The sequence below is a fragment of the Semicossyphus pulcher genome, unplaced genomic scaffold (genome assembly GCF_022749685.1).
Source record: "Semicossyphus pulcher isolate SPU_LCO1_2020_fin unplaced genomic scaffold, fSemPul1.0.p SCAF_8, whole genome shotgun sequence".
In the NCBI taxonomy this organism is placed as follows: domain Eukaryota; kingdom Metazoa; phylum Chordata; class Actinopteri; order Labriformes; family Labridae; genus Semicossyphus; species Semicossyphus pulcher.
The window spans coordinates 31507387-31532717 of NW_027211759.1; the positions used below are offsets into that span (position 1 = coordinate 31507387).

The 25331-nt window shown below is 40.7% G+C and overlaps 1 protein-coding gene across 2 annotated transcripts in view; it reads right to left on the reverse strand.

Annotated features, from left to right (window-relative positions):
- The window catches only part of gnao1a (guanine nucleotide binding protein (G protein), alpha activating activity polypeptide O, a), a 97936-nt gene that overhangs the window by 67480 nt on the left and 5125 nt on the right, over positions 1-25331 (reverse strand). For both annotated transcript variants that reach the window (XM_069685857.1, XM_069685856.1), the window contains exon 3: positions 6799-6940. In XM_069685857.1, the coding sequence (XP_069541958.1) occupies positions 6799-6940 (142 nt within the window). The remainder of the gene's footprint in view (positions 1-6798; positions 6941-25331) is intronic.

Sequence of the window (25331 nt, forward strand, 5' to 3'; positions counted from 1 at the left end):
CAGCTTCTTGCTGTTAGCAGATTGTTGCTTGCTAGTTAATTAGTTGATTGAAAAAACTACAGTTGAGAGTTTTATGTTTCTTACTTATTTTAAACGATCATATAGTAATAGGGCTTTAAATAAGCGATAAGTGGCTAATATTGTGCTTCAAGGCTAAGTCTAAAAAATACAACACAGTCCTGCACCAACCCATGGAGAAGATATTAAACTACAAAACAGCATTGTTCCAATATTGTAGATTATGCAACAGTAAATTCTGACCAAGTAATCTGACTGGAAAAGAGGCATTCCAACATCACCAGGATTTTTCACTCTGTGTATCACTCCACCTCAGCCAGGTGTTCTGAATGCTGTTAATTAACATTACAGCAGGTCGTGTATATCTACATTGATTAAGCTGGTGCCTCTGAATGACACAGCAGACTCTTATTTCTCTGGTTGATGAGAAATTAAAACATACAGATAAATGTACATGATAAAAAACAGCTGATCTGTGGTAACCTGTAGACACAGGCCATGTCTACAGGTATTATAGAAAATTGAGTTTTTGCCTCCTTTGTGTCTAAAAAACCCCATCCACACAATCCCTGTCCAAACTTAAACACAAAAACGCAACAGAAATGTTGTCATGAGAATGCCACACCAACAGGCGGCGATATAACCCAGTCATGCAAAGAAGAAAAAGAACATTGCGGCCAATCAAATTGCCGGAAGTCTACCTGGCGGACTGCAATGGCATAGTGCATCCCATCACCTTTGTTCCTCAATATAGTGGACGAGTATCTGTACATATATGTGTAAACATGTAAAAACTTCTGTTAGCAACGTTAGAAGCATCACTGTTCGTCACATCCGTCATTTTGCAAGGAATGTCGCCTCATTTGTGGTCCTTTACAGCGGCGCACAGCCTGACAATACGAGTCAAAAACGCTGTTTACCCTGTCTACACGTCTCCGTGGAAACAGACTTTCTAAAAGTCTTCACCCTGGCTGGAGTTTTACAAAAGATCCATTTTCAGTGACCTAAAACGGCGCTTGTGTGTGGACGAAAGGCCAAAACGCAGTGGAAAAGTTACGTTTTTAAAAATACCCGTGTACGTGTAGACATGGCCACAGAGTGCAGGAGAATGTTTGGGTTGCTTAGCAACAAAAGTCCAGTTTCAGTTAAGTTGTGGAACTGGTTGAGTTGCTGGACCACAAACAATCTGTTGTTTCATCTGATTGTTACTTTCGACCACTATTTGCCGCTTGTATAACTGTTGTATAAAAGCAATTTCACGCTTGAGGTTGTGATGTTGTACAGTATATCACAACTGTGATTATCTGTGGCCCCATGAGGCCCCAAATCACAGCCATGATGATACTCAGTACAACATCACTCCCTTTCATGCGATATTGCTTAATTATCCCAAGGTTGTCCGAGTGTCATAAGAATAATCTTAGAGCTATTGTGTCTTTCTCAAAACACCTGTTTATCTGCTGAACTTCAGGGCTTGGACAAGCAGCAGGACCTGAGTTGGATTTATATTTTATTTTCTGTATTTTCAGCCAGTATGTTTGCTTTCAGAGTAACACAAGTGGTCTTTTAGGATGAAGACCGACCAATGTGTTCAGTTCTGATAGACCAGCACCCCCTACACAGTTTAGAAATATTTAACAGTGAACTTGTTGTGAACATGGCTTTTTGAAACGTAACTTGTAACTTGTAACTTGTAAGTTGTTATCCCACAGAATATTATCATGGCCCTGAAATGCTCCTTAACCTGAAAGTAACATTAGGTTAGTTTAAAACTACAGTTTTAGTTAGCTGAACAAGATAACATTTGACAACACATTCACAGGTTAGACATCGTGCTGTCTGGCTACTTTACCAAACTCTCAATCAGTAAACAATGCAAGTCATTAAGAATTTAGCCAAAATAAGGAAGTTACGCTTTTTTTTGGCCAAATATGTGCGGACGTTTCAGTGCATTCAAACTCTCAGATTAAGCAGCTTCTTTTTTTAACCTTGTTCTTTGAAACCTGCGTGAAAACTGCTCGAAGATTCATACTGCAGTGACAACAAGCAGTCACACGATGATAGCGGGCTTGAAATAGACTGTGTGTGTTGTGTGAGTGTGTGTGTCACGCCGTCCTTGGACATGGGGTTGCGGAATGTGTTGAGAGCAAGGCAAAACAGTGGGTTGCCACAGCAACCAGCTAAGGCCGGGAGGACAGATGGGGGGGGGTATAATCAGAGGATGAGGTTGGAGCGAGCAAAGGGGAAGAAACAGGAGGACAGGTGGGGTTGAGTATTTGTGATTATAATAAAAAGTAATGTAAGAGAGATGGAGAGGATGAGGGAGAGACAACAAGCCATATGGGAAGAACTTGGAAAAAAATGTTACATTTAATTTAGCATAACAGATTATTTCAAAAGATCTATAGTTTTTGAAATGTATGAACAGGTGTTTCATCCTTTATAGATGTAAGTACATCTCAAAGTCCTCTGCTTACTCTGAGGTGAAGTCAGATGCAATGTTTAAACAGCTCAGTCGATTAACTACTGTAAATATTAACTAGTTGCATTGGATGAGTACGGTACTTTAGATAGGATGTTGTGTGGGGCAGCCGGTTTTTGTCTGAGTGGTAAGATTTTATTGCTTTCATGCTTTAATGTTACTTAAAGAGAGCAGCCACAGGATCCAAGCACTCCCCTGACATCAATATGTTTAATATTATGTGAGTGGGTCCGTCTGTTTTATTATCTTTTAATCCACGGCTGCAAGTGTGCACCTTTACGTAACAAGCCTGTGTCATTTAGAATACCTCAGGGTATAACTGCAATGTATCACAAGATTTTCTTTTCTTAAGAGGCACGAGTAATGGGAGAAAGAAAACATCTTTTCTCTATCTGACAGAGAATGTATCTGTTGTGATTAGAGCTGGGTATCGATAAGGATTTCTCAAATCTTTCCGATTCCCGATTCAATGTGATTTCCGATCTGATTCGATTTTTGTTAGGGGTGTTTCAGAACAATATCAATGCACCCCTAACCACCCCTAATAATTGACCCCAAAGAAGTTACATCATGTACTTTTTATTTAACATACAAACAAACACAAACACACAATATTAATGCTATGCTTATGACCTATTTTTTTTTTTCCAGTTTCAAATTTTGAAGTCCATCATTTTTGTACATCTGGCTCATGGTTTTGAGTAAACGAACTGGGCTTCAACTTGCGTAAGATTTGGCCACGAGATCTCATAGCGCGAAGAACAAAACAACACGAGACTAAGAGATATAGGGAAAGGCATATTGTATTACAACATGCTGAAAATACACTCGCTAACAGAGTGTAACACAAACATTATTCAAAACTAGCTTACATATTCATGGACGCACTCACGAAAAAAGAGTCCGTCAGCGATCACTGACCTCTCCATAGTAGGTACAGTAAACAAGTCCAGGCATGTCTCCCTCACTGACGTGTTTCAGGGGGATGAACTGATGTGTGCTACGTTCAGGAGCGCTCAGAAGCAGTGAGTGATCAGACACATATTTTTAGAGATCGACCTCTGGATTTATTAATCAATATTGGGTCATTCAAATGAGAATCGATTAAAAAAAAAACTAAACCCAGCCCAAGTTCTGATAAAACTTTTGAACAAAAACTTTTGTTTGCATAGACTATACTAATATTATTCAATGTAAAGAAAAAATGAACTGAATGACACAGTTCTTCCAGTCTATTCAGTGCTATAGCGATGTCTAAACTTACATACATTTTTGGCAAATTCAGAATTTTTTTTAACTGCGATGTGGAGGTACGAATCAGAGATGGTCCGAAACCATTTTTCCCTTCCTGAAACAAACTCTATACCTAAACCACATCAAGAACCCCTTTGATACAAGTTTGAGAAAAGAAAATAATACGCATGGGGGGGGGGTAATAGCTGACATTTTGCAAGCTTTGAAAACATTACACTCTGCGAGCACCACACTTTTGTTTGTTATTGTCAATCCATAATCTACCTAAAACCTGTTGATTTTATGAGAGGCTGGTTGGTTATAGTATACGATGGGAAATTTTAGGCAGTATCAGGGGCCGATACTGATATCAATTTCAGAAAACAACTCTATTACAAATACATCCTGAACAGAACATATGAGTTATTATACAGTATATACTTATTTCATATGTTTCTATCACCTGTTCAGGTGTAGGAATAAGAAAAGTGTTGGATTGGAGATTCAATTTAATGTTCATCGTGCAGTAAGATCCACTCCTGCATCACACTGTGGGCTGCTCCTATCAGCTGTACAACATTCTCTCTATCAGAGCAGAGGGATACATGCATGGTGGAGGAGGAGTGAGGTTGCCAACACACACACACACACACACACACACACACACCGTGCCTTTTTCCTAAACTATTCAAAGGTAACAATCATCCATCATGCCTCAGGCCTTCCATTCACCTCTGACTAGAAATGCAATACCAAGATTTATTAAACACACAAACCCGCACGTGCGCACACACACACGCACGCACGCATGCACGCACGCACACACACAACGCAAGCACACACACAAAGATATCACTTCCTAATCAATAGGTGTATTGTTATTTCAGCCCTCTACTCTTTGTATCAATGACTTAGTTGTGATTAAAAATATACTGTGCCTTTGGATAAGGTTAAGGCCAATGACACGTGTCTGTTAGTGTGTGTGTGTGCTAGCTTCCAAAGACAAACTGTGACCGCTAGCAGAGTGAGTTAAAGGCCAGTTTGAATCGAACAGACTCATCTACAGACAGTAAAGCCAACACTGCATTTACTTAAGCATTATTAGTCAGTCGTCATCATCATCACCATTATCACACCACTAATTCCCATCATCATCATCATCATCATCATCGACAACAGCACATCACTGACAATTCCATGACAACACTGTAGAGTATAAAGTATGATTTGATGTGATTTAGATTTGGGACCTTTCACCAGCACTGCTTCCTATAAAACATGGAACATACACAATAGAAGACGTTTCTGTCAAAGTATTTGAGCGTATTTATCACATAATCATAGTAAATTGATATGTTGTTGGGGTCACATAAGATTATAAGACTAATCATTTCAAGATAGTATCGGATTTACTGCATACATTCAATTAGAAATGGGTCAACATAATTGCATATGAATGCACCAATCAAGAGCTGCTCATATACTGCATTCCAGATGGAAAAGTCTGTAATCCATTTGGAGCTCCCTCCACACTCCACATTGAAACCAGGGCACAAAGGTAAAGCTAATTCATATTTCAACAACTCTAATGGCCAGAATTATGAAAAGTTTGGGACCTAAAACTGAGGCCCGGGCCAGGAGAGGTTGGTGTAATGCAACACTGGGTCCTCTTGGTCCTCACATCTCTAATTAACCTCCTCCCATCGCTGTGTTGAGATAGAACTGATGCTCGTCTGTGGATTAGACTCATAATCCTCAATTAGCGTATCATATACTGAACTTGTGTGCTTTAGGATTTAGAGGATTTAGGAGTAGAACTAACTTAGATTGGCATGAAAGAATTTTGGCACAAGCATGACAGCGTTGGACGGCAGCCTTTCCCATCAGCCCCTGAATCAGTGCTGGTGTAGACAGTTTCAATAAATAAAAGACCCAAGGGGGATGTAGAGCTGACGTCCGAAACAGAGGTGAACTTGGTCTAAAACTCAAATGGTAAGGAACTTAAAAGCAAGTAATAACCATATTTGGAAAAAAACAACAAACTTAAAAGAAATTGTTAAGGTCAATGCATTTCTTCTACTATCCCAACTCCTAAAATGCTCTATTAAGTGTTTACAGAAAATCAATATGTTGCTGTTTCTGTGGATTGTAGTTTCTGCCTGAAAATGATAGTAAGCACCTGTAAAGGATGATATCCAAACAAGGAAGCACAGATGAGCTGAGATTTCACCTCTTCCCACCTCCTGCTGACAGCATAATATATATATATGCTCTGCTGCTGAAACAGATACAGCTGCACGCTGCTGTATACACACATTAAACCAGCCGAAACTGTATACCTTGCAGCTGCATGGGGGAGGTGTGCATTGAACATTAAATCCACTACAGTGTATGGATACTGTCAAGGCAAGTTGGAATCCCTTTCTGGAAGATTAGCCCTGTTTGTGGAAAGCAAGAATAATCCATTTTTGATGAAGGATTTTCTGATGTATACATAACATATATTGTGGTTCAAAAACGCTGATGTTGTGAGGATATCTCATAATTCTTTAGATCTCTAACACCAGTTAGAGCATTCCCCTGCATAGCTCATCACATATTACTTACATTTGCAGGGGCCCAATCTAACTAAGGTGCTATTCTGTCCGTCCCCATACACAGATGTACTTTTTCCCAAAGGTCGGAGAAAGGACCTGAAGCTGCTAGAGTTCACTGTCTTGCTCAGAGATACATAATCATGTCCGACACTAGAGCTGGACTCCCGGTGCTTTGGTTGAAAGACAGTAACTGTCTGTAAGGTACACGCTGCCCTCTCCATGAACTGCATCAGTTCAGATGGCATTCATCCGGTGGCTACTTGCAACTTTCAGGACTGGAGGCTGAGCATTGGAGCGTTAGCTCAGTGGTTCATGTTGACATCTTCATTTAGCCTTATTCAGTAACAGGTTTGGACTTGAGGATATTACTAATCTTGAGGCAATTCCCTCTCGTGTCTGTGTGAATGTATCTCATTAAACACTATAAATTTGGTGACGTGTGTGAGAGCATGGGGGTTGAGCGCTGACCTTCCGTTCTTTGTCTCCATACTCCAGGCCCAGTGTGTCCATGGCACGCACGATGGCAGCCAGAGACTGGATGGTGTTGCTGTAAACGACAGGCTTGTACTGCTTTACGTCGTCGCCAGAGAAACCGTCCTCGTGGATGATCCTAAACACACAAAAACGCACATGTATTAGGCAATGGGTCAAGAAGGTTTGGCATTGCTTTAGTGCACAGAAACGGTTACTAAAGAATCAAACATACTTCTTACAAAGACACTCACACACATCAGTATACGGACATCACTGAAAACATAGGAATTAAAGAATAGGAATAACAAATAATTAAAAAAATTGGCATGAAAGACTAAATCATACTTTATTGAATTAAATAATAGATTTTCCTCCTGCAATAAACAGTTAAATAGACTTACAGACAGATTTATGGAAATATAAATACAGGAAAAAAGGTCAATCAAAAAAATAATAATATCATGTGTTGCAAATGGATTGGCTGTGTTATTGGATATATTAGAGGGGTTAGGTAAATAAAGGAGGGAGTAGGTTTTGGAAGAATGGGGTTGAAGGGGTTAGAGAGAAACACAGGTGGTTGAGGAGGGGTTACAACAAAAACACAAAAGAGAGAGAGTGCGGGGGAGGGGGCGCAGGGTGCATTACCAGTAGGCTAAGCTGACATTTAGGCACACAGTGCTACCAGCAGCCCATCCTGCTGTTTTAAATGTCACGCTGTCTTTCACTGCAGCTAACACAAGGACACAGACAGACACACAGACTGACAGAATCAGACACAGTGAGACAGTTAGCCAGGCGGACACACTGACAGTAGGAAAGACTGTATAGACGAGCAAATCAGACAAACAGAGAGACAGGCAGGACAACAGACAACAACTGGCTGATACAGACAGACAGATACAGGTTGGGGCAACACTGTAAGGCAATTCAGACAGACAACATCCCCAAACATAAATTAACCTGGATGAACAAGACCTCTGTACAGCAAGGACTGAGAGAAATCTCTCACTTCACGCCAGCTTCAATGCCTATCATTAAAGCCCCGCCCTCCTGTCACCCTCTGACACACCACAGTGATTAGCTGACAGCTGTACAACAATACCTGCCTGTCTTCCACATGTAAGCCACACAGCCAATGACTGTTCTGCATCTTAAAAGAAGAACACAACCTGACTTCATGCTACTGAGCTCTTCAGTCTGCACCATCAAAGTAGCAGGCTTATCAAGTCCAAGTGGCACAAATTCACAACCCTTCAAAAAAACTTTGAAGAAGAAATTCAAAGAGATGTTTATGATGAGAGCGGAAGAACTTAAAGGAAGCAAAAGGCTCGTTCCAAGACCGACAAGAGCCCTGAGATCTATACGGGTATAATTGGGACCATTTTTAAAATGCATCTGAGAAAATATGCTTGTACTCAAATTCATGAATGTGTACATTAATTTACATGAATGTCTGTGCCAACTGTAACTGAACATGCCTACTGAACTGTTTTGTTTGTTTGTTATTGTATGCATATTTTTTCCTTGTCAGGAAGAAGAAAAAGACCCTGAGAGGAAATTATTTTTTTCCCTCTGTTAGTACAAACATGCAACACACACAGGCCCGTGATGCAGACATGCACAAACAGGACCCTATGGACATGCATTAATGGAGAGATGTCGGAGTGAAGGGGCTGCACATGCGCCCCAAGCAGCCTTGCTCAAGGACTCCCTGATTCCATGGTTGGTCCGTACCAGGACTTGAACTGGCTACCTTCTGGTTCCTGTAGACTGAGCTACTGTCTACCCAAAACCAGGCAACAACATTTCCTTCAATGCAACTCTACCGCAAGCCTCAAGCCTGCATTCACGTGGTGTTGGAACAATTGAACCAGTGAGTTTCTTGCTGGGAAAATTCAAGTGAAGGCTACATATAGTCAGAAAAACAACTGGGAAAGTTGGAGTTTATTCTAGACTTACCAAGTTGACAGAATCTATATAATGTTAAGCAGACCAAAGTAAAAATTGGCTTGTTGTTAAAATAAATGTTCTATTATTTAAGTATTGAATTGGGTTTTGGCTAATTAGTCTAATTAAATATAGAATAAGGTTGAAACCAACTTTGAACAGACTTTAATGTGCAAATAGCTTTGTACTATTTAGTTTTAGTACCCTGTTTTACAGGACAAAAGGGTCACTGACTGTGTAATCATGCCATGCTCTTTGCTGATGAAGACTAGCTCCAGTCATGTTTTAAGACATATAAAATGCTCTGCTTGAAATAATAAATTGTCTGATATGTTTTTTCTGTTTTTTCAAAATATGTTTAATTACCTTGTAAAAATCCCCCCAAGGCATCTCCTCCTTCTCCCTTATTAGAAATTCCAGAATCTGTATAGTCCCTGCCCACATATTTCCAACCAGCGCCTTGCCATCGTTTAGTGGCAACATGTTGAAACTTAGCTAGCTTGAAATTTAGTAATTAGTAGTAACGTTAACGTTAGAAGTCAGTCGTGAGTTTCCAAAAATGATGATGACGGTTACAGCTGGCTCGCACTTTGCCAAAGTGGTTGCATTAGTTGCACATAATGATATGCATAGCGTCACCCGGCCATTAATTGGCCCCTTAGGTTTGTGACGTCTCAAACCTGCCAATCTGAAAACGTGTTGTTCAGCCTGTCCTTGGTACACTGCAGTTTAAAAGCAGACAGGCCCAGCCATGGAGATAACTGCTGATGTTGTCCCTGATTTGTCTTGTAGCACATGAGAAACAGCACATGGAGATGTTTACAGGGTTAAACACTTGATTTTCACTGGAGGGGGGCTTTCAGAAATATAAAACAGAAGTAAAACTCTTGAAGAAAACTTAACAAAGTTAACTAAAAACTGTGGACAACACACACTACATTGGACCAGTTTATAAATAGCCTGCATCTCAATAAACCGTGACAAATTATTGTTTTAGATTGCAAGGCAAAAATGTGGCATTCACAAATAGTTCAGTGGGATTTCATGGATGACATTTTAATTGGTTCTTTTTCCACTCACACATGCAGGAGCAAACACACCCACACACACACACATACACTGCTCAGTTCCAAAAACACATGGGTTAGTTACAAAGTGATCAATAATCTGGCTCCTCCCCCACTAAATATGACTGCGCTCACATAATGGGAGGACAACTAGGAAAAAACCTACAGAAGTTTGGCAGATCAGCTTTCTCTATCAGTGCTACAAAAACTTGGAACTTTTGTGTTTTAATCTTGTGAAATCTCTACTGTAAATGTTGTATAGTAAATATGTTCCGTCTGGTAATTGTGTTCTTTATTCTTTTTACTTGTTATTGTTCTTTGTTTTCTGCCCAGGGACTACAGATGCAAATTAGCTTATAGCTAACTCTGGTACAGCTAAGAACCTGTGCACTGTCCGTGTCAAATAAACAAATAAAAATAGTGTGGGTTTTGACACCTGACAAACATGTGCCACTATACATCTGTATGCAAGTTGGTGTGAGAGTGATGATGTTTTGTATGTGTGTGTGTGTGTGTGTGTGTGTGTGTGTGTGTGTGTGTGTGTGTGTGTGTGTGTGTGTTTGTGTGTGTGTGTGTGTGTGTGTTTGTGGTTTCGAGGACAGCACAGTCCCGGTCAGTGTATTGTTTCAGATCAATCAGGCCGCCTGCCAGATCTAAATAAATCCACCAGGCTTTTGTTTACATCAGTGACTTTCACACAGAGGGCCAGAGCACAGATCTTTTTTAAAGTTGAATGTAAAATCATTTCATCTTATCTGTATGTTGTGCACATCAGAACACAAATTGCAACACAGCAGAAACATTATCCTTTTTGCAGCTTTATTTCTGCTCGCCGGATTTTTAGTCTTTTCTCTCTCTTTGTAATGACTTGCCAGCTAGACCCTTTCCTTAAATTATTCTTTCCATCTTTCCTTGCAGTAGAGGGGTGAATCAAGGACTTACTCGTAATTGGATGCTGCGGTCTTTGCAGAAACAATGTGTTGAGCTGAAGATGCAAGGAAAAAGGGTGATGTGTGTTTTACTGTTTCACAAAACTCCAATCATTGTGAACCAAAAAGAAGGGAGTCCTGAAAGGTCCTGTAACATGAGGAGCTTACCTTTCTAACACGAGACAAATATTATACATCAGCCTGCTCTCTGGTGTCATGTTAATCACATCTGTGTGCAATTTTAGAACAAGAGTGCTGCATTAGAAAGATAAGCCTGATGTGTGTTTGTGAGATGTTTCCTAAACCTGGGGTGGAATTAAACTCTTCCATATGATCTTTAACGTTTTCAAAGGAGGGGGTGGGGGGTTGGGGAATAACTGTGTCCGAAAAACTTGATACCATTCTCCATTAACCTTGGAAGAGAGTGAGACACATTGGTAATGGTATATTGGCAGGAAGGAAACAATGCAGTTAAAAAGAGCAAAAAATAGACTAAGCAAGGGTTTAAGTGTTTATGCAAGTGATATTTGTGTTTGTGTGAGCACCTCTGTGTGTGTGTGTGTGTGTGTGTGTGTGTGTGTGTGTGTGTGTGTGTGTGTGTGCGTGTGCGTGTGTGTGTGTCTGTGTGTGTGCGCGTGTGTGTGTTGGGTTGGCTAGCCTGCTGATGTGAGCTTTCATGCATGAGGACCTTTTCTCATTACCCACTCTCCAAGCCCTTCTGTCAGCAGAGAGAGCACTGTATGTGTGTGTGCCTGTGTGCCTGTGTGCATGTGTGTGTGTGTGTGTCGGTGTATGTGGGCAATTTCCCGTAGCTTTGGCACAATCTGCACAGTGACCTGAAACATAGTTTAGTTTCACACCGAGCCAGACAGATGGACACAGAGACACACATATGGACAATTTAACCGCAACATTATTCCATGATATCATTAGGTGGCTGTCATTTTGGAGCCAAATAGCAGGTGTTATATGTAACGGCAGATGTCAGTGAGCTATCAATAAACACATTCAATCAGCTGTATCTGTGATGCTCAGACATAATGCACTTTGAAGGTTGATTATAAACACATCTCAAATGTTATTTGTGTAAGTGTCTAATTGAAGCCAGACATATTGTGTATCAGGATATGGCACAGTCATAGACTGTATGAAGTAGACATTGCCAATGTGACGTCACCCATTATAATACATTATGGATGTTTACCATCTTGGGGGTTTTTGTTGCCAGAAGTGACAATAATTGGATGACATGGTGGAGCTGTAAAGGTGCGAAATTTTATTAAGGTCATACAGTTTATGGCGTCTTAGCTGGCTAATTAGATTGCTGATGAACGCCTTTCCCTTAGAATGCGATTCTATTCGTGGTGATTCTTTACAAGATTATGTTTTATTTATTAAAGTAATAAAACTAAAAGATATTGTGGAAGGTATCAAACTTGCTGCTTGTTTGCCCACATCTCCAATGGGACAGAGAGCAGCAGGTATACAAAACTAACTAAGAACCAGTATTCTCATCACTTTGGCTGGACAGTTTCTCTGCAGAGAAAACTAACAACAATCCAGACTTCTCATGCAAAGGCCAACACAAACACGGAATAAGCTTACAAGCTACATACGGTTAGCAAAGACACAGATTCCGGCTATTTAGTAAAAACATATCAAAGCTAATTACTGATATATACATAACATAATAGTAGGATTTTACTTGTGGTTTATGACTGTAATACTGTAAATCATTCAGCAAGCTAATGATTTGTCTGGTATTTGCTTGAAAAATTTAAGAAAAAAAGCCTCACAAATCAACAGCAAAGTGTCTTACTTTTAGTATAATACATCCCTTTTTCCTCCATTTTGTTTGTGCATTGCATTGTGGGACAATAGCATACATCAAAATTGCCCAAACAATAGGCCTTGTTCCATATGCATGCTGTTTGACTTCAGTGTATTTCATTTTTCACTTTCCTTTTTTTCCATACTTAAAATTTGCTTAGAAATATTTTGTAGCACATTTGCAACCTACCAATACATAAGATGGAGAAGAGTCATAAATATATATATATTTATAAAACATCCGATCCAAGTAAATTTAATGTAAGTAGATTAATGTGTTGAAGTTCAGGATATAAAAGTGGAGGTTGTGTGTTCAGCAATGTGGCTGCCTCCAAGGAATGCACTGTGGAGGAAAATTATGTGCAACTCAGCAGATGTCAGCAGCACCAGCCTCCGAGCTAAACCAGCCACCCTGATTGGCCAGCTTAAACACAATTAAGGAATGACAACCACTCTTCAGCACCATCACCCATGGGACCTGGTGTGAATCAATGTGACCTGCAAAACCTACCCTCAGGGTCGTGTGTTAAAGGTTTATATTGTTAAAATGCACTAAGGTCAAATGTCAAAGTTTAACTAAAATATGGTCTGGTGTCTTTTTGAAAGTGACACTGTGACTCCTGTCATCAGACAGATGACGGATGCTTAACACATTTGCATTATATCTCATCTGAAGCCAAACACTGTAAATGATTAACAGAAGGTCTGTATCTCTGACAACCATAAAATCAAACTGCAAGATAATAAAGACAATCATACTGAAAGAGAGGACACTATGTTAGACTTCTCTGCTGAATGTGCTTTACACACACACACGCTCACACGCTCACACTCAAATCATATCAATCACAACATGCCTGCCTCTCTCCTCTCTGTCTCCCATTATCCCCCACACTCATATTTTTATCCTCACACCTACTCATGTGAACACACACAAACACAAAGCCGAAAACCCACACTGTGCAATTAGGCCTTTATCTCTGTTCTGCATTGTTTGTCCTGACACAACCACACACATGCACACGCACGTACGCACACAAAACCCTGTGTGATTGGTTCTTTATCGCTATGCTGTGCATCCACTCACTTTGTGGTTCCCGTCGATAGAGCTCTTAGCTGTGACAAAGTGCATACTGACCAACCCCTGTCAACACTGCCGGACACAGTTACTTACACAACCTACTGTGTGTGTGTGTGTGTGTGTGTGTGTGTGTTTATGGAAGCGTTAAAGCAAGTGTAAAGAGTGAAGAAGAAAGAGGAGATAAAAATGTGACGGGTGATAATGATGGTATGAGAGAGAGCAGGAAAGAAGAAGGAGATAATCAGAAAAAGAAGCTATAAATAACCAAAGGTGCCAGTTAAACAACACCCGCCCAACTGTCACACACACACACACACACGCACACACACACACTCACAGTGAATCGGAGGCATCAGCTGCTCTGCCATTTGGCTCCACTCACTTGCCATCACACCTTGAGGTCAAGCAGCAGCATCCTGAGCACACACTCTGTCACACACACCTCCCTGCACACAGTTTTTAGCAGTGCTAGTGGCGCTGCCTCAGGGATGATAATGTCGGTCAGTAAGTCCAGACTATAATAAATATTTCATCCCAACTTTATGCAGACTTTTTTTTTCATGCCAGCCTCCTGGTAAAATCTCTGCAAGAAGACAAACATTTGCCAGTTGCAGTGACCGCAACATACTTCTTACGTCCCCACACCCCCGACAGGGAGAATCCTGCAGTGAGAAACGTGTGAACGGGCAACTCTAGAACATTTCAGGGGCAGTCTGTCTTGAAATGTTCTGAAATGTTCTGGAGCACATGTGTGAAAAGAGCTCAGTAGCAACTTCAAGAAAAGTTGGCCAACTAACGGTTTGGTTACTTGGTGGGAACAACTATATATTGATGGTTTCCAGATGATGAATCCTTCTGACCTTGGTGATCATTTTACTTTGCACCAGCACCAACACACACTTTTTACAATTTGACTTTTTACTGCATGGAATGACATGAAGTTTTAAATGTTCCTGTTTTTTACGTCATGCATCCTGCTGGCTTCCTGTTACTAGGAAATTTTATTCTAGCGCCACCATGAGAGCATTTTGTAGGTATAATTATTTAGATTGCCATGACACTTTAAACATTCATACTAGGTATGGGCATTTCAAGTAAAAATACTATTCGATATTCACTGGGAACTATTCGACTATTACTTGAAGCTTCGTCCTGTTTTCAAAGCTATATGGTTGCTCAGTGAAGGACATGGGTTTCCTTTGATGTGCATTTAGTAGGAGTGTAATTAATTCACACTCCATGTATCCACATTTACATTCTTAATGTCGAGCTGAAACGGCATTTCGAGAGTATCTAGCTTCCGTATCGTGACGTATTTCCGAGTGAAACAGGACGTGCAGGCGGGACATATCATTAGAGGGATTTGATTTGATCGTTGAGAAGTGGGCGTAGACAGACGTTCTCCACAGCGCAGTAGCTAGCTAACTGACCGAGTGTTCTTAGTGCTCTGCGGCTAAATGTTGCAGATTGTTTGGTTGAAATTGTTTGGTGCTAACTTTCGTAAGCACACGTGAAATTTACTTTTACCAGAAGAAAAATGATCGAATTTTGATAAAAGAATACGAAGAAATGGATTTTCTGTATTTTCTTTGGCCTATATTGTCAAATAGATGCACAATATTATGGGGATGTGATCTAAAAGGATTAAAATGACACTTTTCATTTCACCTCGACTTTAAAACTTGATGAGCCCTGTCATTGCTGAATTTATGTTGCACTTTCTCAGTTTATTTCTGGTGAAAAAAGGCGGCTAATTGATTGAATTGTAGAGGAAATATTTTCCTCTTATGCAATGCCACCTGCTTGTCATTTTAGCTAACTATCATATGTTTTTGTGTTTTGTGATGTTGACATACTGTGATGTTTCATTCCATCTCAGGTCCAAACTGCACAGATTTGACTAAATAAATGTGAGTGGTTAAAAAATGTGGGTAGCGATTCGTCATTAAGGAGGTGGTGGTGGGTCCAGAGGCAAGACCAGTTGAGAACCACTGTTCAATAGCATTCGATCAATCATCACATATGACGCACTAAATGATTAAATGCCAGCATTAAGACGGACTCATGAATTGATCTCCACAGTTTTAATAATTTGCATATTAGATATAATCTTGACCATCATGCCCCTTCTAAAAGGTTTCTTATATCTTATCCACTAAAGGCCAGAATAATGAGAAACATTTCCACTGTCACAGGAGGATCAGGAGCTCCGCCCTTGTTCAGTTTCTGAGTCAAACAATGTTCCCCTGGTGGAGAGGACTGCTGGCTCCAGGTTTGGTCATGTGCTGACGGAGAGTTCTTGTGCCAGGGGACACAGTCTGCTTCACACTAGTTCAGCAGGGATGTTGGAGCTGCACACACATGCGTATTAACCCAGGCAGACAGGAGAGCAGAATAATTACAGTTCAGTATTACATCTAGGAAGACCTCATTAAATCTGTCTGCCATTATCTCTCTGTTTCACTGTCACATGTTATCTCTATCTGCCTCTGTCCTCTGCCAAGATCCCTTTCATCCAGTGCTCCCATGTCTCTCTCACTCACTCTCTGTGTACTTTCTACCCAACATCATACTTGTTCTCTGTCAGTCTCTCCCACTCACTGCCATCTTCACTTGCATCATTCCTAATTATCATTTTACTCATCTCCTGTTTTCTTTCCTTTTCCATTTGCTATTCGCTATTAATTTCAAAACACAGCACTGACACACCCTTTCTCCCTCCCCAGTGGTTGATTTCTACAGGACAAACACATGCAAGAAACACACATAAAAACACACACCACATTCACACAGGTGCTCACCTGGCAAAGCTCAGGGTGACAGTTGAAGAGAGTGCAGTGTCATAACCGTTTCCTAATTAAAAGTTGGGTAAGCAGCTGCACAAAGTGTCCCTCCCAGCACCCTGCACTGGGGCCTTTTATTTCAATCATTATTCGTAGGATTTTTCTGTGAATATTTCTGTGCCAGAGAAAATGTTTCTACATGACTGGGAAAACGAGCATTATCACACTCCACAGATTTAAATATAGATATCATTTAAAATCACTGTTGGGCATTAGTGGGTGAATCAAATGCAAAAGTTCTGTGTATTATTTTTCTTAGCTGGCAATGTTGATGCAGTGGCTGAGCCTGTAGTCAAATGTCGACACATAATTAACACAATATTGTAACAGTAATATTAGCTCCATGGCTCATCAAGACCCCAGTATTGAATTGTCCCATGTGGCTACATATCAGGTCTGTTCTCAGTGTCTTTAAATGGTAACTTGTAAAAAGCCCCAGTTAATCAGAAGTTTGCAAAGTCAACATGTTAGGATTTATTACTCAGATAAAGACAAGCCAACTATGAGCACCACTTTTTTCCTCTAGCAGGCTACCTTTGAGCACACTTGGGCAGTTTCCATGGTGTTTAGATTTGGTCAATTTATTGACTTGCTGTACAGTAAATAATACCGTGCAGTTTCTTGCATGTTTCAAATTGAATCCAGGCCATTTGGCGACTCATGATCACTTATTGTTTAACTCGTTTAAAACAGGTACAAACAATCTTGAGGAGATTTCTTTTTACTATTGCAGTAAAGTCAGCATGCAACAAGTAATGTGAAAAAAATGTGACCCTTGTTCCAGTTGTCAGTACAGCTACGGGAAGTAGTTGTTCCAGAAGCAGTTCATAACATCAATATTATAGCCTGTACAAGTCAACATGTACTCTGTTAAGGGCAATTTGACTCATTGGTGAATTGATGGAAGCTCCAGTCAGACAGGGAGGGAGACACAGAGAAGAAGGGACACAGGTTTAATCAGGTTGTCCCACATACAATGTCGAAATGTAATTATTCAGCTCTCCTGTCGTCCCCTGTGTCAATATTAATTACTTAATTTGAGGGATTCAAACCAAGTGAAGCCTAGTCAGCTCGTGGAAACAAAGGAATGGGGCCTTGCTGAATTCTAGCAACAAGATAAATGGCTTTGGTCTGGCTCTGGTCTGGTGGAGGCTCAGTATATCAAAGGCATTTTACTTTGGGGGAAAAAATGTATATATTCTGTAATGGTATGTTTAAATTAATTTAATCTGAATGAATAAAATGTTTCAGTTCATGTTCAAACTGTTTTTGGCCGTATGCTAGCAGCATAGCTAGGTATGACAATATCTGTCTGTTGTTGAGATTAATTATTGGATGGATTTGACATAAAAAGTTGTACGGACATTCATGCATGAATGAATTGTAATAACTCTGACTTAATCTTTTAACTTCAATCTCAGCTGTACTTTTTTGTTGCTATATGCAAATGTTACAATTGTAACACGCTACAGTGCTAATTGTAAACAAGGTTAACAAGGTAAAAATTGCCATTGTGAGCGTGCCAGCTAGCTAGCATTAGCATTAAGACAGGCACGAGGACAGCCATGCAAGGCTGTCCTCGTGCCTGTCTTAATATTGTGTCAGCCATGCAAGGCTGTAAAACAGACACAGTTTGTCAGTTATAAAAAAGATCATACCAGACCATAATCTACCCATCTACTTCCTGTACTAGCAAAATGCAAAAATGCAATCTAAGATTCATCAATGCTAAAAGGTGGATTTACAAAGAGACCAAAAAAACACATGTATCATGCAATGTGACGCAATGCAGTAGCCATGTTTAGCGTCTGTTTAAATATACATCTTAAGCTGCTTTTGTGTTGACTCAGACCTGAGGCTGTACTGTGGTGTTTTATATGTGATGACATTATGCAGAATTTTCCACGTGATTGACAGACTGCATATATGGAGGGGACATATGCTGCTTTAAAGACAGATGCAAAATTAAGTAACCTTAACCACCAAAAAATTGTGTTTCCTGTTCTGTACCATTTTGGTGATACAAATAGAAAAATACAAACATTCTTTCAAACTCACTCTCCCAGCTTCAAACCAAGCCACAGTCACCATCAGCTGACTTTATATCAGCTGAGTGCGGTCACTGTAACAAGACTCCTTTGTCTCGCAGCGCACTGAACTGACATCAAATCTGCCAAATGGCTCTAACACAAAAAAAACACACTCTCACAACTACATCAACATATGCACACAAACAGAAAAAAACACCCAGTTTTGTGTAAGTGTACAAGCACATACACTCACTCACACACACACACTCACTCACTCACACTCACACTCACACTCACACACACACACACACACACATTTTCCTTCCACAAAAGACCATTGTATTTTATAAGAAGCCCTGATTAGTGCGTGGACCACACGCAGTCAAATTGACCTGGTCTCATAGAAGAGAGAGAGAGAGCAGACATGGCTCAGAGCAAAAACAGTTTTAATTTAGTAAAGTAGCAGAAAGAGAGAAAAGAACAGAGATACAGATTTTACTCTGTATTCATAGCACATGTGATAATACCAGTACATCATGTGACAGGGCACATGCTGTCTGATTGTTGGCAGGTTGGCTGATTGTGGCACTCCACACCTGAGACATTTGGAACAGTAGATCTGCAGAGCTGTGACAGGTCTCTGTCTCCACAGACCCTCATTAGGTTGGAGGTGGTGGTGGGAGTGTTTAAGAATGGTTACAGCTCACCAATCGAAATGTCATGAAGATCATCTGATCTGATAGCAATCACGCAATACTTCCTGCTGCTGCATGAGACACCGGTAGAAGCAACATATGTGACTCATGCCCACGTGCTGTGCGTATTTGGAAACGACAGATGTATTTAATTTGTTACATTTTTGTACCATGAGTTGAAAATGCAACATTTGATAACTATAATTGGTGGAAAAACACTATTTGCTGACACTGTGCTAGCTTTTGCTAACAATATACTCTCAACTAGCAATGCACAGTTGTTGTTTGTCATTGTCACATGATAATTAAACCAGTTGATTCAGGAGATAATGAATTGTGGGTACATTATTAGGGATGGGTATTAGCAAGGACCTCACCATACAATATGTATCACGATACTTTGGTCACGACATGATACGTATTGCGATACTTGTGAAATGTAAAATGGGAACTGAGAATACAACTTGCTGTGTACCACCTGGCGAGCTCACAAATTGACTTAAAACTGTTTAATTCAAAATTTCCATTGTAATTGATTAGAACAATATTTGAATTGCAGTTTCACTGAACACACTGAAGAGAATGATGCCATTACACATCATATGAAAGTAGAGTGAAAATATTCTTAATGTGTCACTCGACTCAAATGTTTATGCATAACATAAAAATAAAATGTTTAGTGTTGTGTGTCACTAAAAACGGGGAACTAAAATTAAAATAACATAACATCATCAATATGGCTGCTATATTATCATAGTGTTTCCCACATATAGACGATACCAAAGCAAGTCGCCCAGGTATATTATTGTTTTTTATTTTATCTGTCCAAGACCTTCATCCGCCATTGATTAATAACTAAATATCCTCCATCCACGCTGTGCCTGTCCCGCACCCGTTGCGAGCAGCACCTTTGCACATGCTGCTCAGACAAACACACACACACACACACACACAAACATACACAAAGACATACTGCCATACTGGGCAGGTTGCCCAGGTATATTTGCCGACCAATACTGTCCTGTTTCTTATTTTATCTGTCCAAGATCTTCATGAACCATTGATTAATTACTGAACATCCTCCCTTCGTGCTGTGCCCCTCCCCCACCTGTCCCGAGCAGCATATATGCTCGACAGACAAAGCATACAGAGAGACGTCCGCGAGCACTTCCACATCCTTCCTGTCTTCTGTTAAATATGGATATTGTTATTGCACTGTTTTAAAGATTTAAAGTGGTGCGGCATAGTGGCGATGTCATCCAGAACCACATCGACTTTGGATCATTTTGATGCGCAACGTCTTTAAAGACGAGCCTCCTTCACAAAACGGGGCTGCGGTGAAAAATGCGGAACTTTTTTGGGCTACTTTGTTAAACGTAACTCATGATAATGCAAGACACATATTGTGATGGAGAAACAGGAAGAGGGACATGCCGCTGTGTAACAGCACTCCAGTTATGTGGATAAAAAGGGTTATCAGCCGGTGTCTTATTAGTGCAATCGTAGGTTGATTATCTAAATCATTTGTCTCTATTTTGGTTGCAAAAAACCGAAGTACGTTCCGACGTCAGCCCTGCTCTTCTGCAGTAATACAGGCAGCGACTGATCCAGGGAAGAAATCAGCCTCCCAGCGTTACAGCGACATCTACAGGAGCGGAGGTCGTTATGATCACAGGAATTTGAGGGAAATATGAGGGTGTCTTGTATCCATGAAATGTATCGATATGAGGGTCGGGAAAATCGATACATGATCCTGAAAATGAAATATCGTGACACTTCGATGTATCGATATTTTTGCACAGCCCTAGTGCTTTGAATGGTTTACCTGCTGATACCCGTTACTGTATTTTAGGATGTGTCCAAGGCATGATATTACTCAAGTTATAACATGCCTCCTAAGATCTTAAAGAATGATACTGTCTTGTGAGTGTATTCAGGGTTGGCTTCAAACATTGAAGTGATTCTGGTTACTGGAAGTTTCGCAAAAAAAACAGGTCCAATAAACTAAAGGATCACCAACTCAACATGTAATGGAAGCCCCCACATATAAAATGCCTCTACATGTTGCTTTTGTGACATGATCTTAAAATGGCAGTGATGGCCTTTTACAACTTAAGCAGCCTTTAAGCAGCAATAATTTGGAAGAAAAGTCCCCAACTGTAACCGTTGATTGTGCAAAATTATGCAAGAAACACAGAGTAGAAATGTGGACCATGTAGAGGAAGGAAGTAGAAAGGTTACAAGAGTACGAGAGAGATACGAAGTAAGATTAAAAAAAAGAAGCTTCTTAGTTTGGGAGTGTACAGCAAGTGTATTTGTGTGTGTGTGTGTGTGTGTGTGTGTGTGTGTGTGTGTGTGTGTGTGTGTGTGTGTGAGTGATGCTTTGATAAAGTTTTGCCTGTTTAGCACCCGGCTGCCTATTTACAAGATGCAAATAGGATTCAAACCCCACATTTACAAACTGTTATCAAAGTGTTCTTGGACGTGCCGACAAGCACATGTGCACACACAAACACAGCTATCATGAGACGTTGCCTCGCTGTTATTTCACAGCTCACTGAGGCAGCCAATCAAATCATTCCGCTGATGAGCACGCCCACGGCTATATTTAACCAATGAAGGATGACTATCTGGCTGACGGACTGCTTTTGATGACCAGTTACAGAGTGTCTCTTCACGCAAGACTTGAGTCGGTGCCAAGATGAGTCCCCCCGTCTCTCTCACACCCTCCCTGTCTTTCTCTTTTTTCTCTCTTCTCTGTGTTCTCTCCTTGTGTCACACCATCCCAGGAAAAGATGGCTAATAATTATCAAGGAGAGCAGAGTCCAGAGAAGGAATGCCCTTTGCACCCTGTCCTTGCCTCCTCTGGCTTGCTTAATAAGTGAGAATATGTTCTTGCACTTGTCAATCTCTCTCCTCTTGCTCAAAATGGCCTCACTTCCTTCCTCTTACCTCCCCAGCCTCACACTCGTCCTCCCTTTACCCTCTTCTCTCCTCTCCTGTTTCTTTTCACACTTCCACTTCAATTGAATTTTCCTCCCCGGTTGCTTCAGCTGGGTGTCTCTGTAACTCTCCCCTCTTTTCTTCTCCTCTTGCAGTAGTAGTCTCTCCTCTCTCTTCATCCCTCTCTTCCACCACTTTATGAAGTTCTGTCCTTTCTATCCCCACTTGCAGACTGCTCCTCTCTGTCTTTTCTTTTATGCACTGGGCTTTTAATTTCCTTCATTAGAACTCCCTCTCTGTGTCCCTTCTTCTACAACCCCCTCTCCCTCACCCTCTCTGCACAAAACACCACCACCTTTCTTTCCTCCATCCTACTCCCCTTCCCCCTTTCATTCTCCTCTTCTGAGGCTTAAACCTAATTATCTCCTGTTCTAGAGAAACCACACACACACACACACTCACTCACTCACACACACGGTGGGAAAAGCCTGTGGGAAGCAGTGCAGCCGTGAGGGACGGACAGCGTTTGTTCTCCCTTCGGCCAGTCGCCTCCGATCATGTCAGTGTGGCACAAACACACTCATACTTTGTAAAAGAGAAAAGCCAGAGACGAAGAAAAGGAGAAAGACAGAGTGAGAAGCTCTGCATATTCTGCTCACTGCGACTGACTCACTGACGAATCTTTGCTCAAGCAGAACAAGTTTCTACAGAGTGACAAAAATATAAATAACTTGACAAAAATACATCAATGAAAACAAGATTTTGTATTGTACATCCCTCAAAATGCAACATACATAGAAAGTGTCGAACTGAAATCAGTTTAAACTAAGTGCTACTCATTTTTTCCTTTTGATTAATCTGCTGATAATCTTGGGGTTTATCATTCATCTAAAAATGTCAAAAGATCATAAAAACGGTCATCTTCAAGTTGCTTCTTGTGTCCCAAACCTGGGGACCATTCATTTCCTGTCATAAATGACTAGAAAAGCAACAAATCCTTAAGCTTCATGACATTTCTTTCCATCCACCAAAGGATTCATGGAATAATGATTGTCTGTATACTGAACACAGATACTCTTGGTTAGTAATGGTACACAAAAAGTAGCTGTGTCAGTGGCACCAGCTGGTCCTACTAGGGTCCCAATTGCAGAACATCATCTTTATTGTATTTATAAAGAAGTCACATTTCTTTGACCCAATGTTCACCTCTGACTGTGTTACATTAAAGGAGAAATCCGCTCCTGGAAAAAGCCCCTGTCAGTCAAAGCTGGTGTTCTCTGTAATCAATAGAAGTAATAATATTTGAAATTGGCGCCATAGCTGTGGAGAAAGTTGTTCAAACAGCTTGTGGTTTCGCCCATTCTACATTCCTACAACACATGCATTGGGCCCCTCCCTCTGAAAGGAACAGCCCAGCGAGAGACGCTGAGTGAAATAAAACCGTTTTCCAGTCAAGGACGTTGATCGCTACAGGCAGTGGGTCAGGGCGATACAGAATCTAAAATACGATGAGAACATACCGGTGGATCGTCTAAAAAATCTTGAGGTCTGCAGTCCACATTTCAAACCTGACAACTTTGAACGAGACATGACATCAGAGGCGGGCGTCCTAGATTGAGGAAGTGTACTTTAGCAAGCTCCCTGGCCTCTGCCAGATGACGCGTGTTATGTAGTCTGGCAGAGGTTTTCCAGGGCCCAAGAACTGATACTGCTTTTTATATGGGTTGTAAACTGTTAATGATTGAAAGAGAAATAATCTGGAGGTTTAATCAGGTAGGATTATTTGCCGTGGTACAACTCCTCTGACTATCAGTTGGCCTAAAGAAGTCAAGAAGACTCACTGTGCTCCCTTTTTCTAAGTACATAGACTTCTCTACAGCCAGAGGGTTCAATGTGTAGTTTCTAAAGACATTCACCTCGATCATAACTGAATCACATTGGGACAATCTTTAAAGGTTACTTAAACAACGTGTTTTGTCACTTTGGTACATATTAGAGATTTAAAAAAAAAAACAAGACCAAAACTACAGTAGAATCTGAAATATTCTGATACTTAATATCTAACCCTAAAACTTTACTTTCAGTATCTTAAAGTCCATATCATAAGCCTATGATATTCAACAAATAAAACTTCAGTACAACATGATTTGGAAGAAGAGTCTGGTCCAGTCTGCCCCTTGAAGCAGAGCCTTTAAGGGCAGCCAGTAAACAACTCACACATGATTAGCAGAAGTACAGAGGGGAGGGGGCTGCAGTACAACCCACCACTGGCTACAACTTCTGATCTTTTCCCCCACTTGTTCAGCAGCTGTACCAGGCAGCGGCATCCTTGGTTTCTACTCAATTATAGAAAAAAGTTACAACATTAAATGTTTTTTCTCACACAGTGAGCACCGCTGAGGAGGTCAGTTTGCCAGCTGGGCAGCAAGAGGACTTTTGCACACGTCTAAACACACACAGGCGCCATAAACAGATGGTGTCACACACGAACGCACACACAGCTCTATGCACAAGATAGAGATATGTTGTTCACATATGAACAAGTCCCTGGGGTGACTGGCTTAAGCATAACGCTCACTGATAGGCCATCATGTACATATGTACACCTAAACACATAATCCAGTCATTCACATGTTTCTCACACAAATCCTTTCTTCTCTCCATTCCCTTCTTCTGCACAGTCACACATTCTCTTCTGCTTCATCGTTACTTCCTCCTCCCTGTCTTTGTAGTTCTGTATTAGCCTCACAACTCATCCATATACAACTGTATTTAATTCTCAGTCCTAGATCTCCCTATCACTCACACACACACACACACACACACACACACACACACACAAAGCACACAAAGCACACACACACACACACACACACACACACACACACAAAGCACACAAAGCACACCTGTGCTCCCTACAGAGATGTTATGGGTGCCAGGTCATGAGTTATTCATCATATTCATGTTAGCAGCGAGTGCATTGTCTCAGAAACCAAAAATCTGTGCTTCAAGGGGAGGCTTTCAAAAACCCATGAATATCAATAATAATATTTAGAATATACCAAAAGTCCTTCCTTAAATAACCTATAACACAACACTCTCTATGGCGGCTGTGGCTCAGTGGTAGAGTCGGTCGTCTTTCAATCAGAAGGTCGGAGGTTC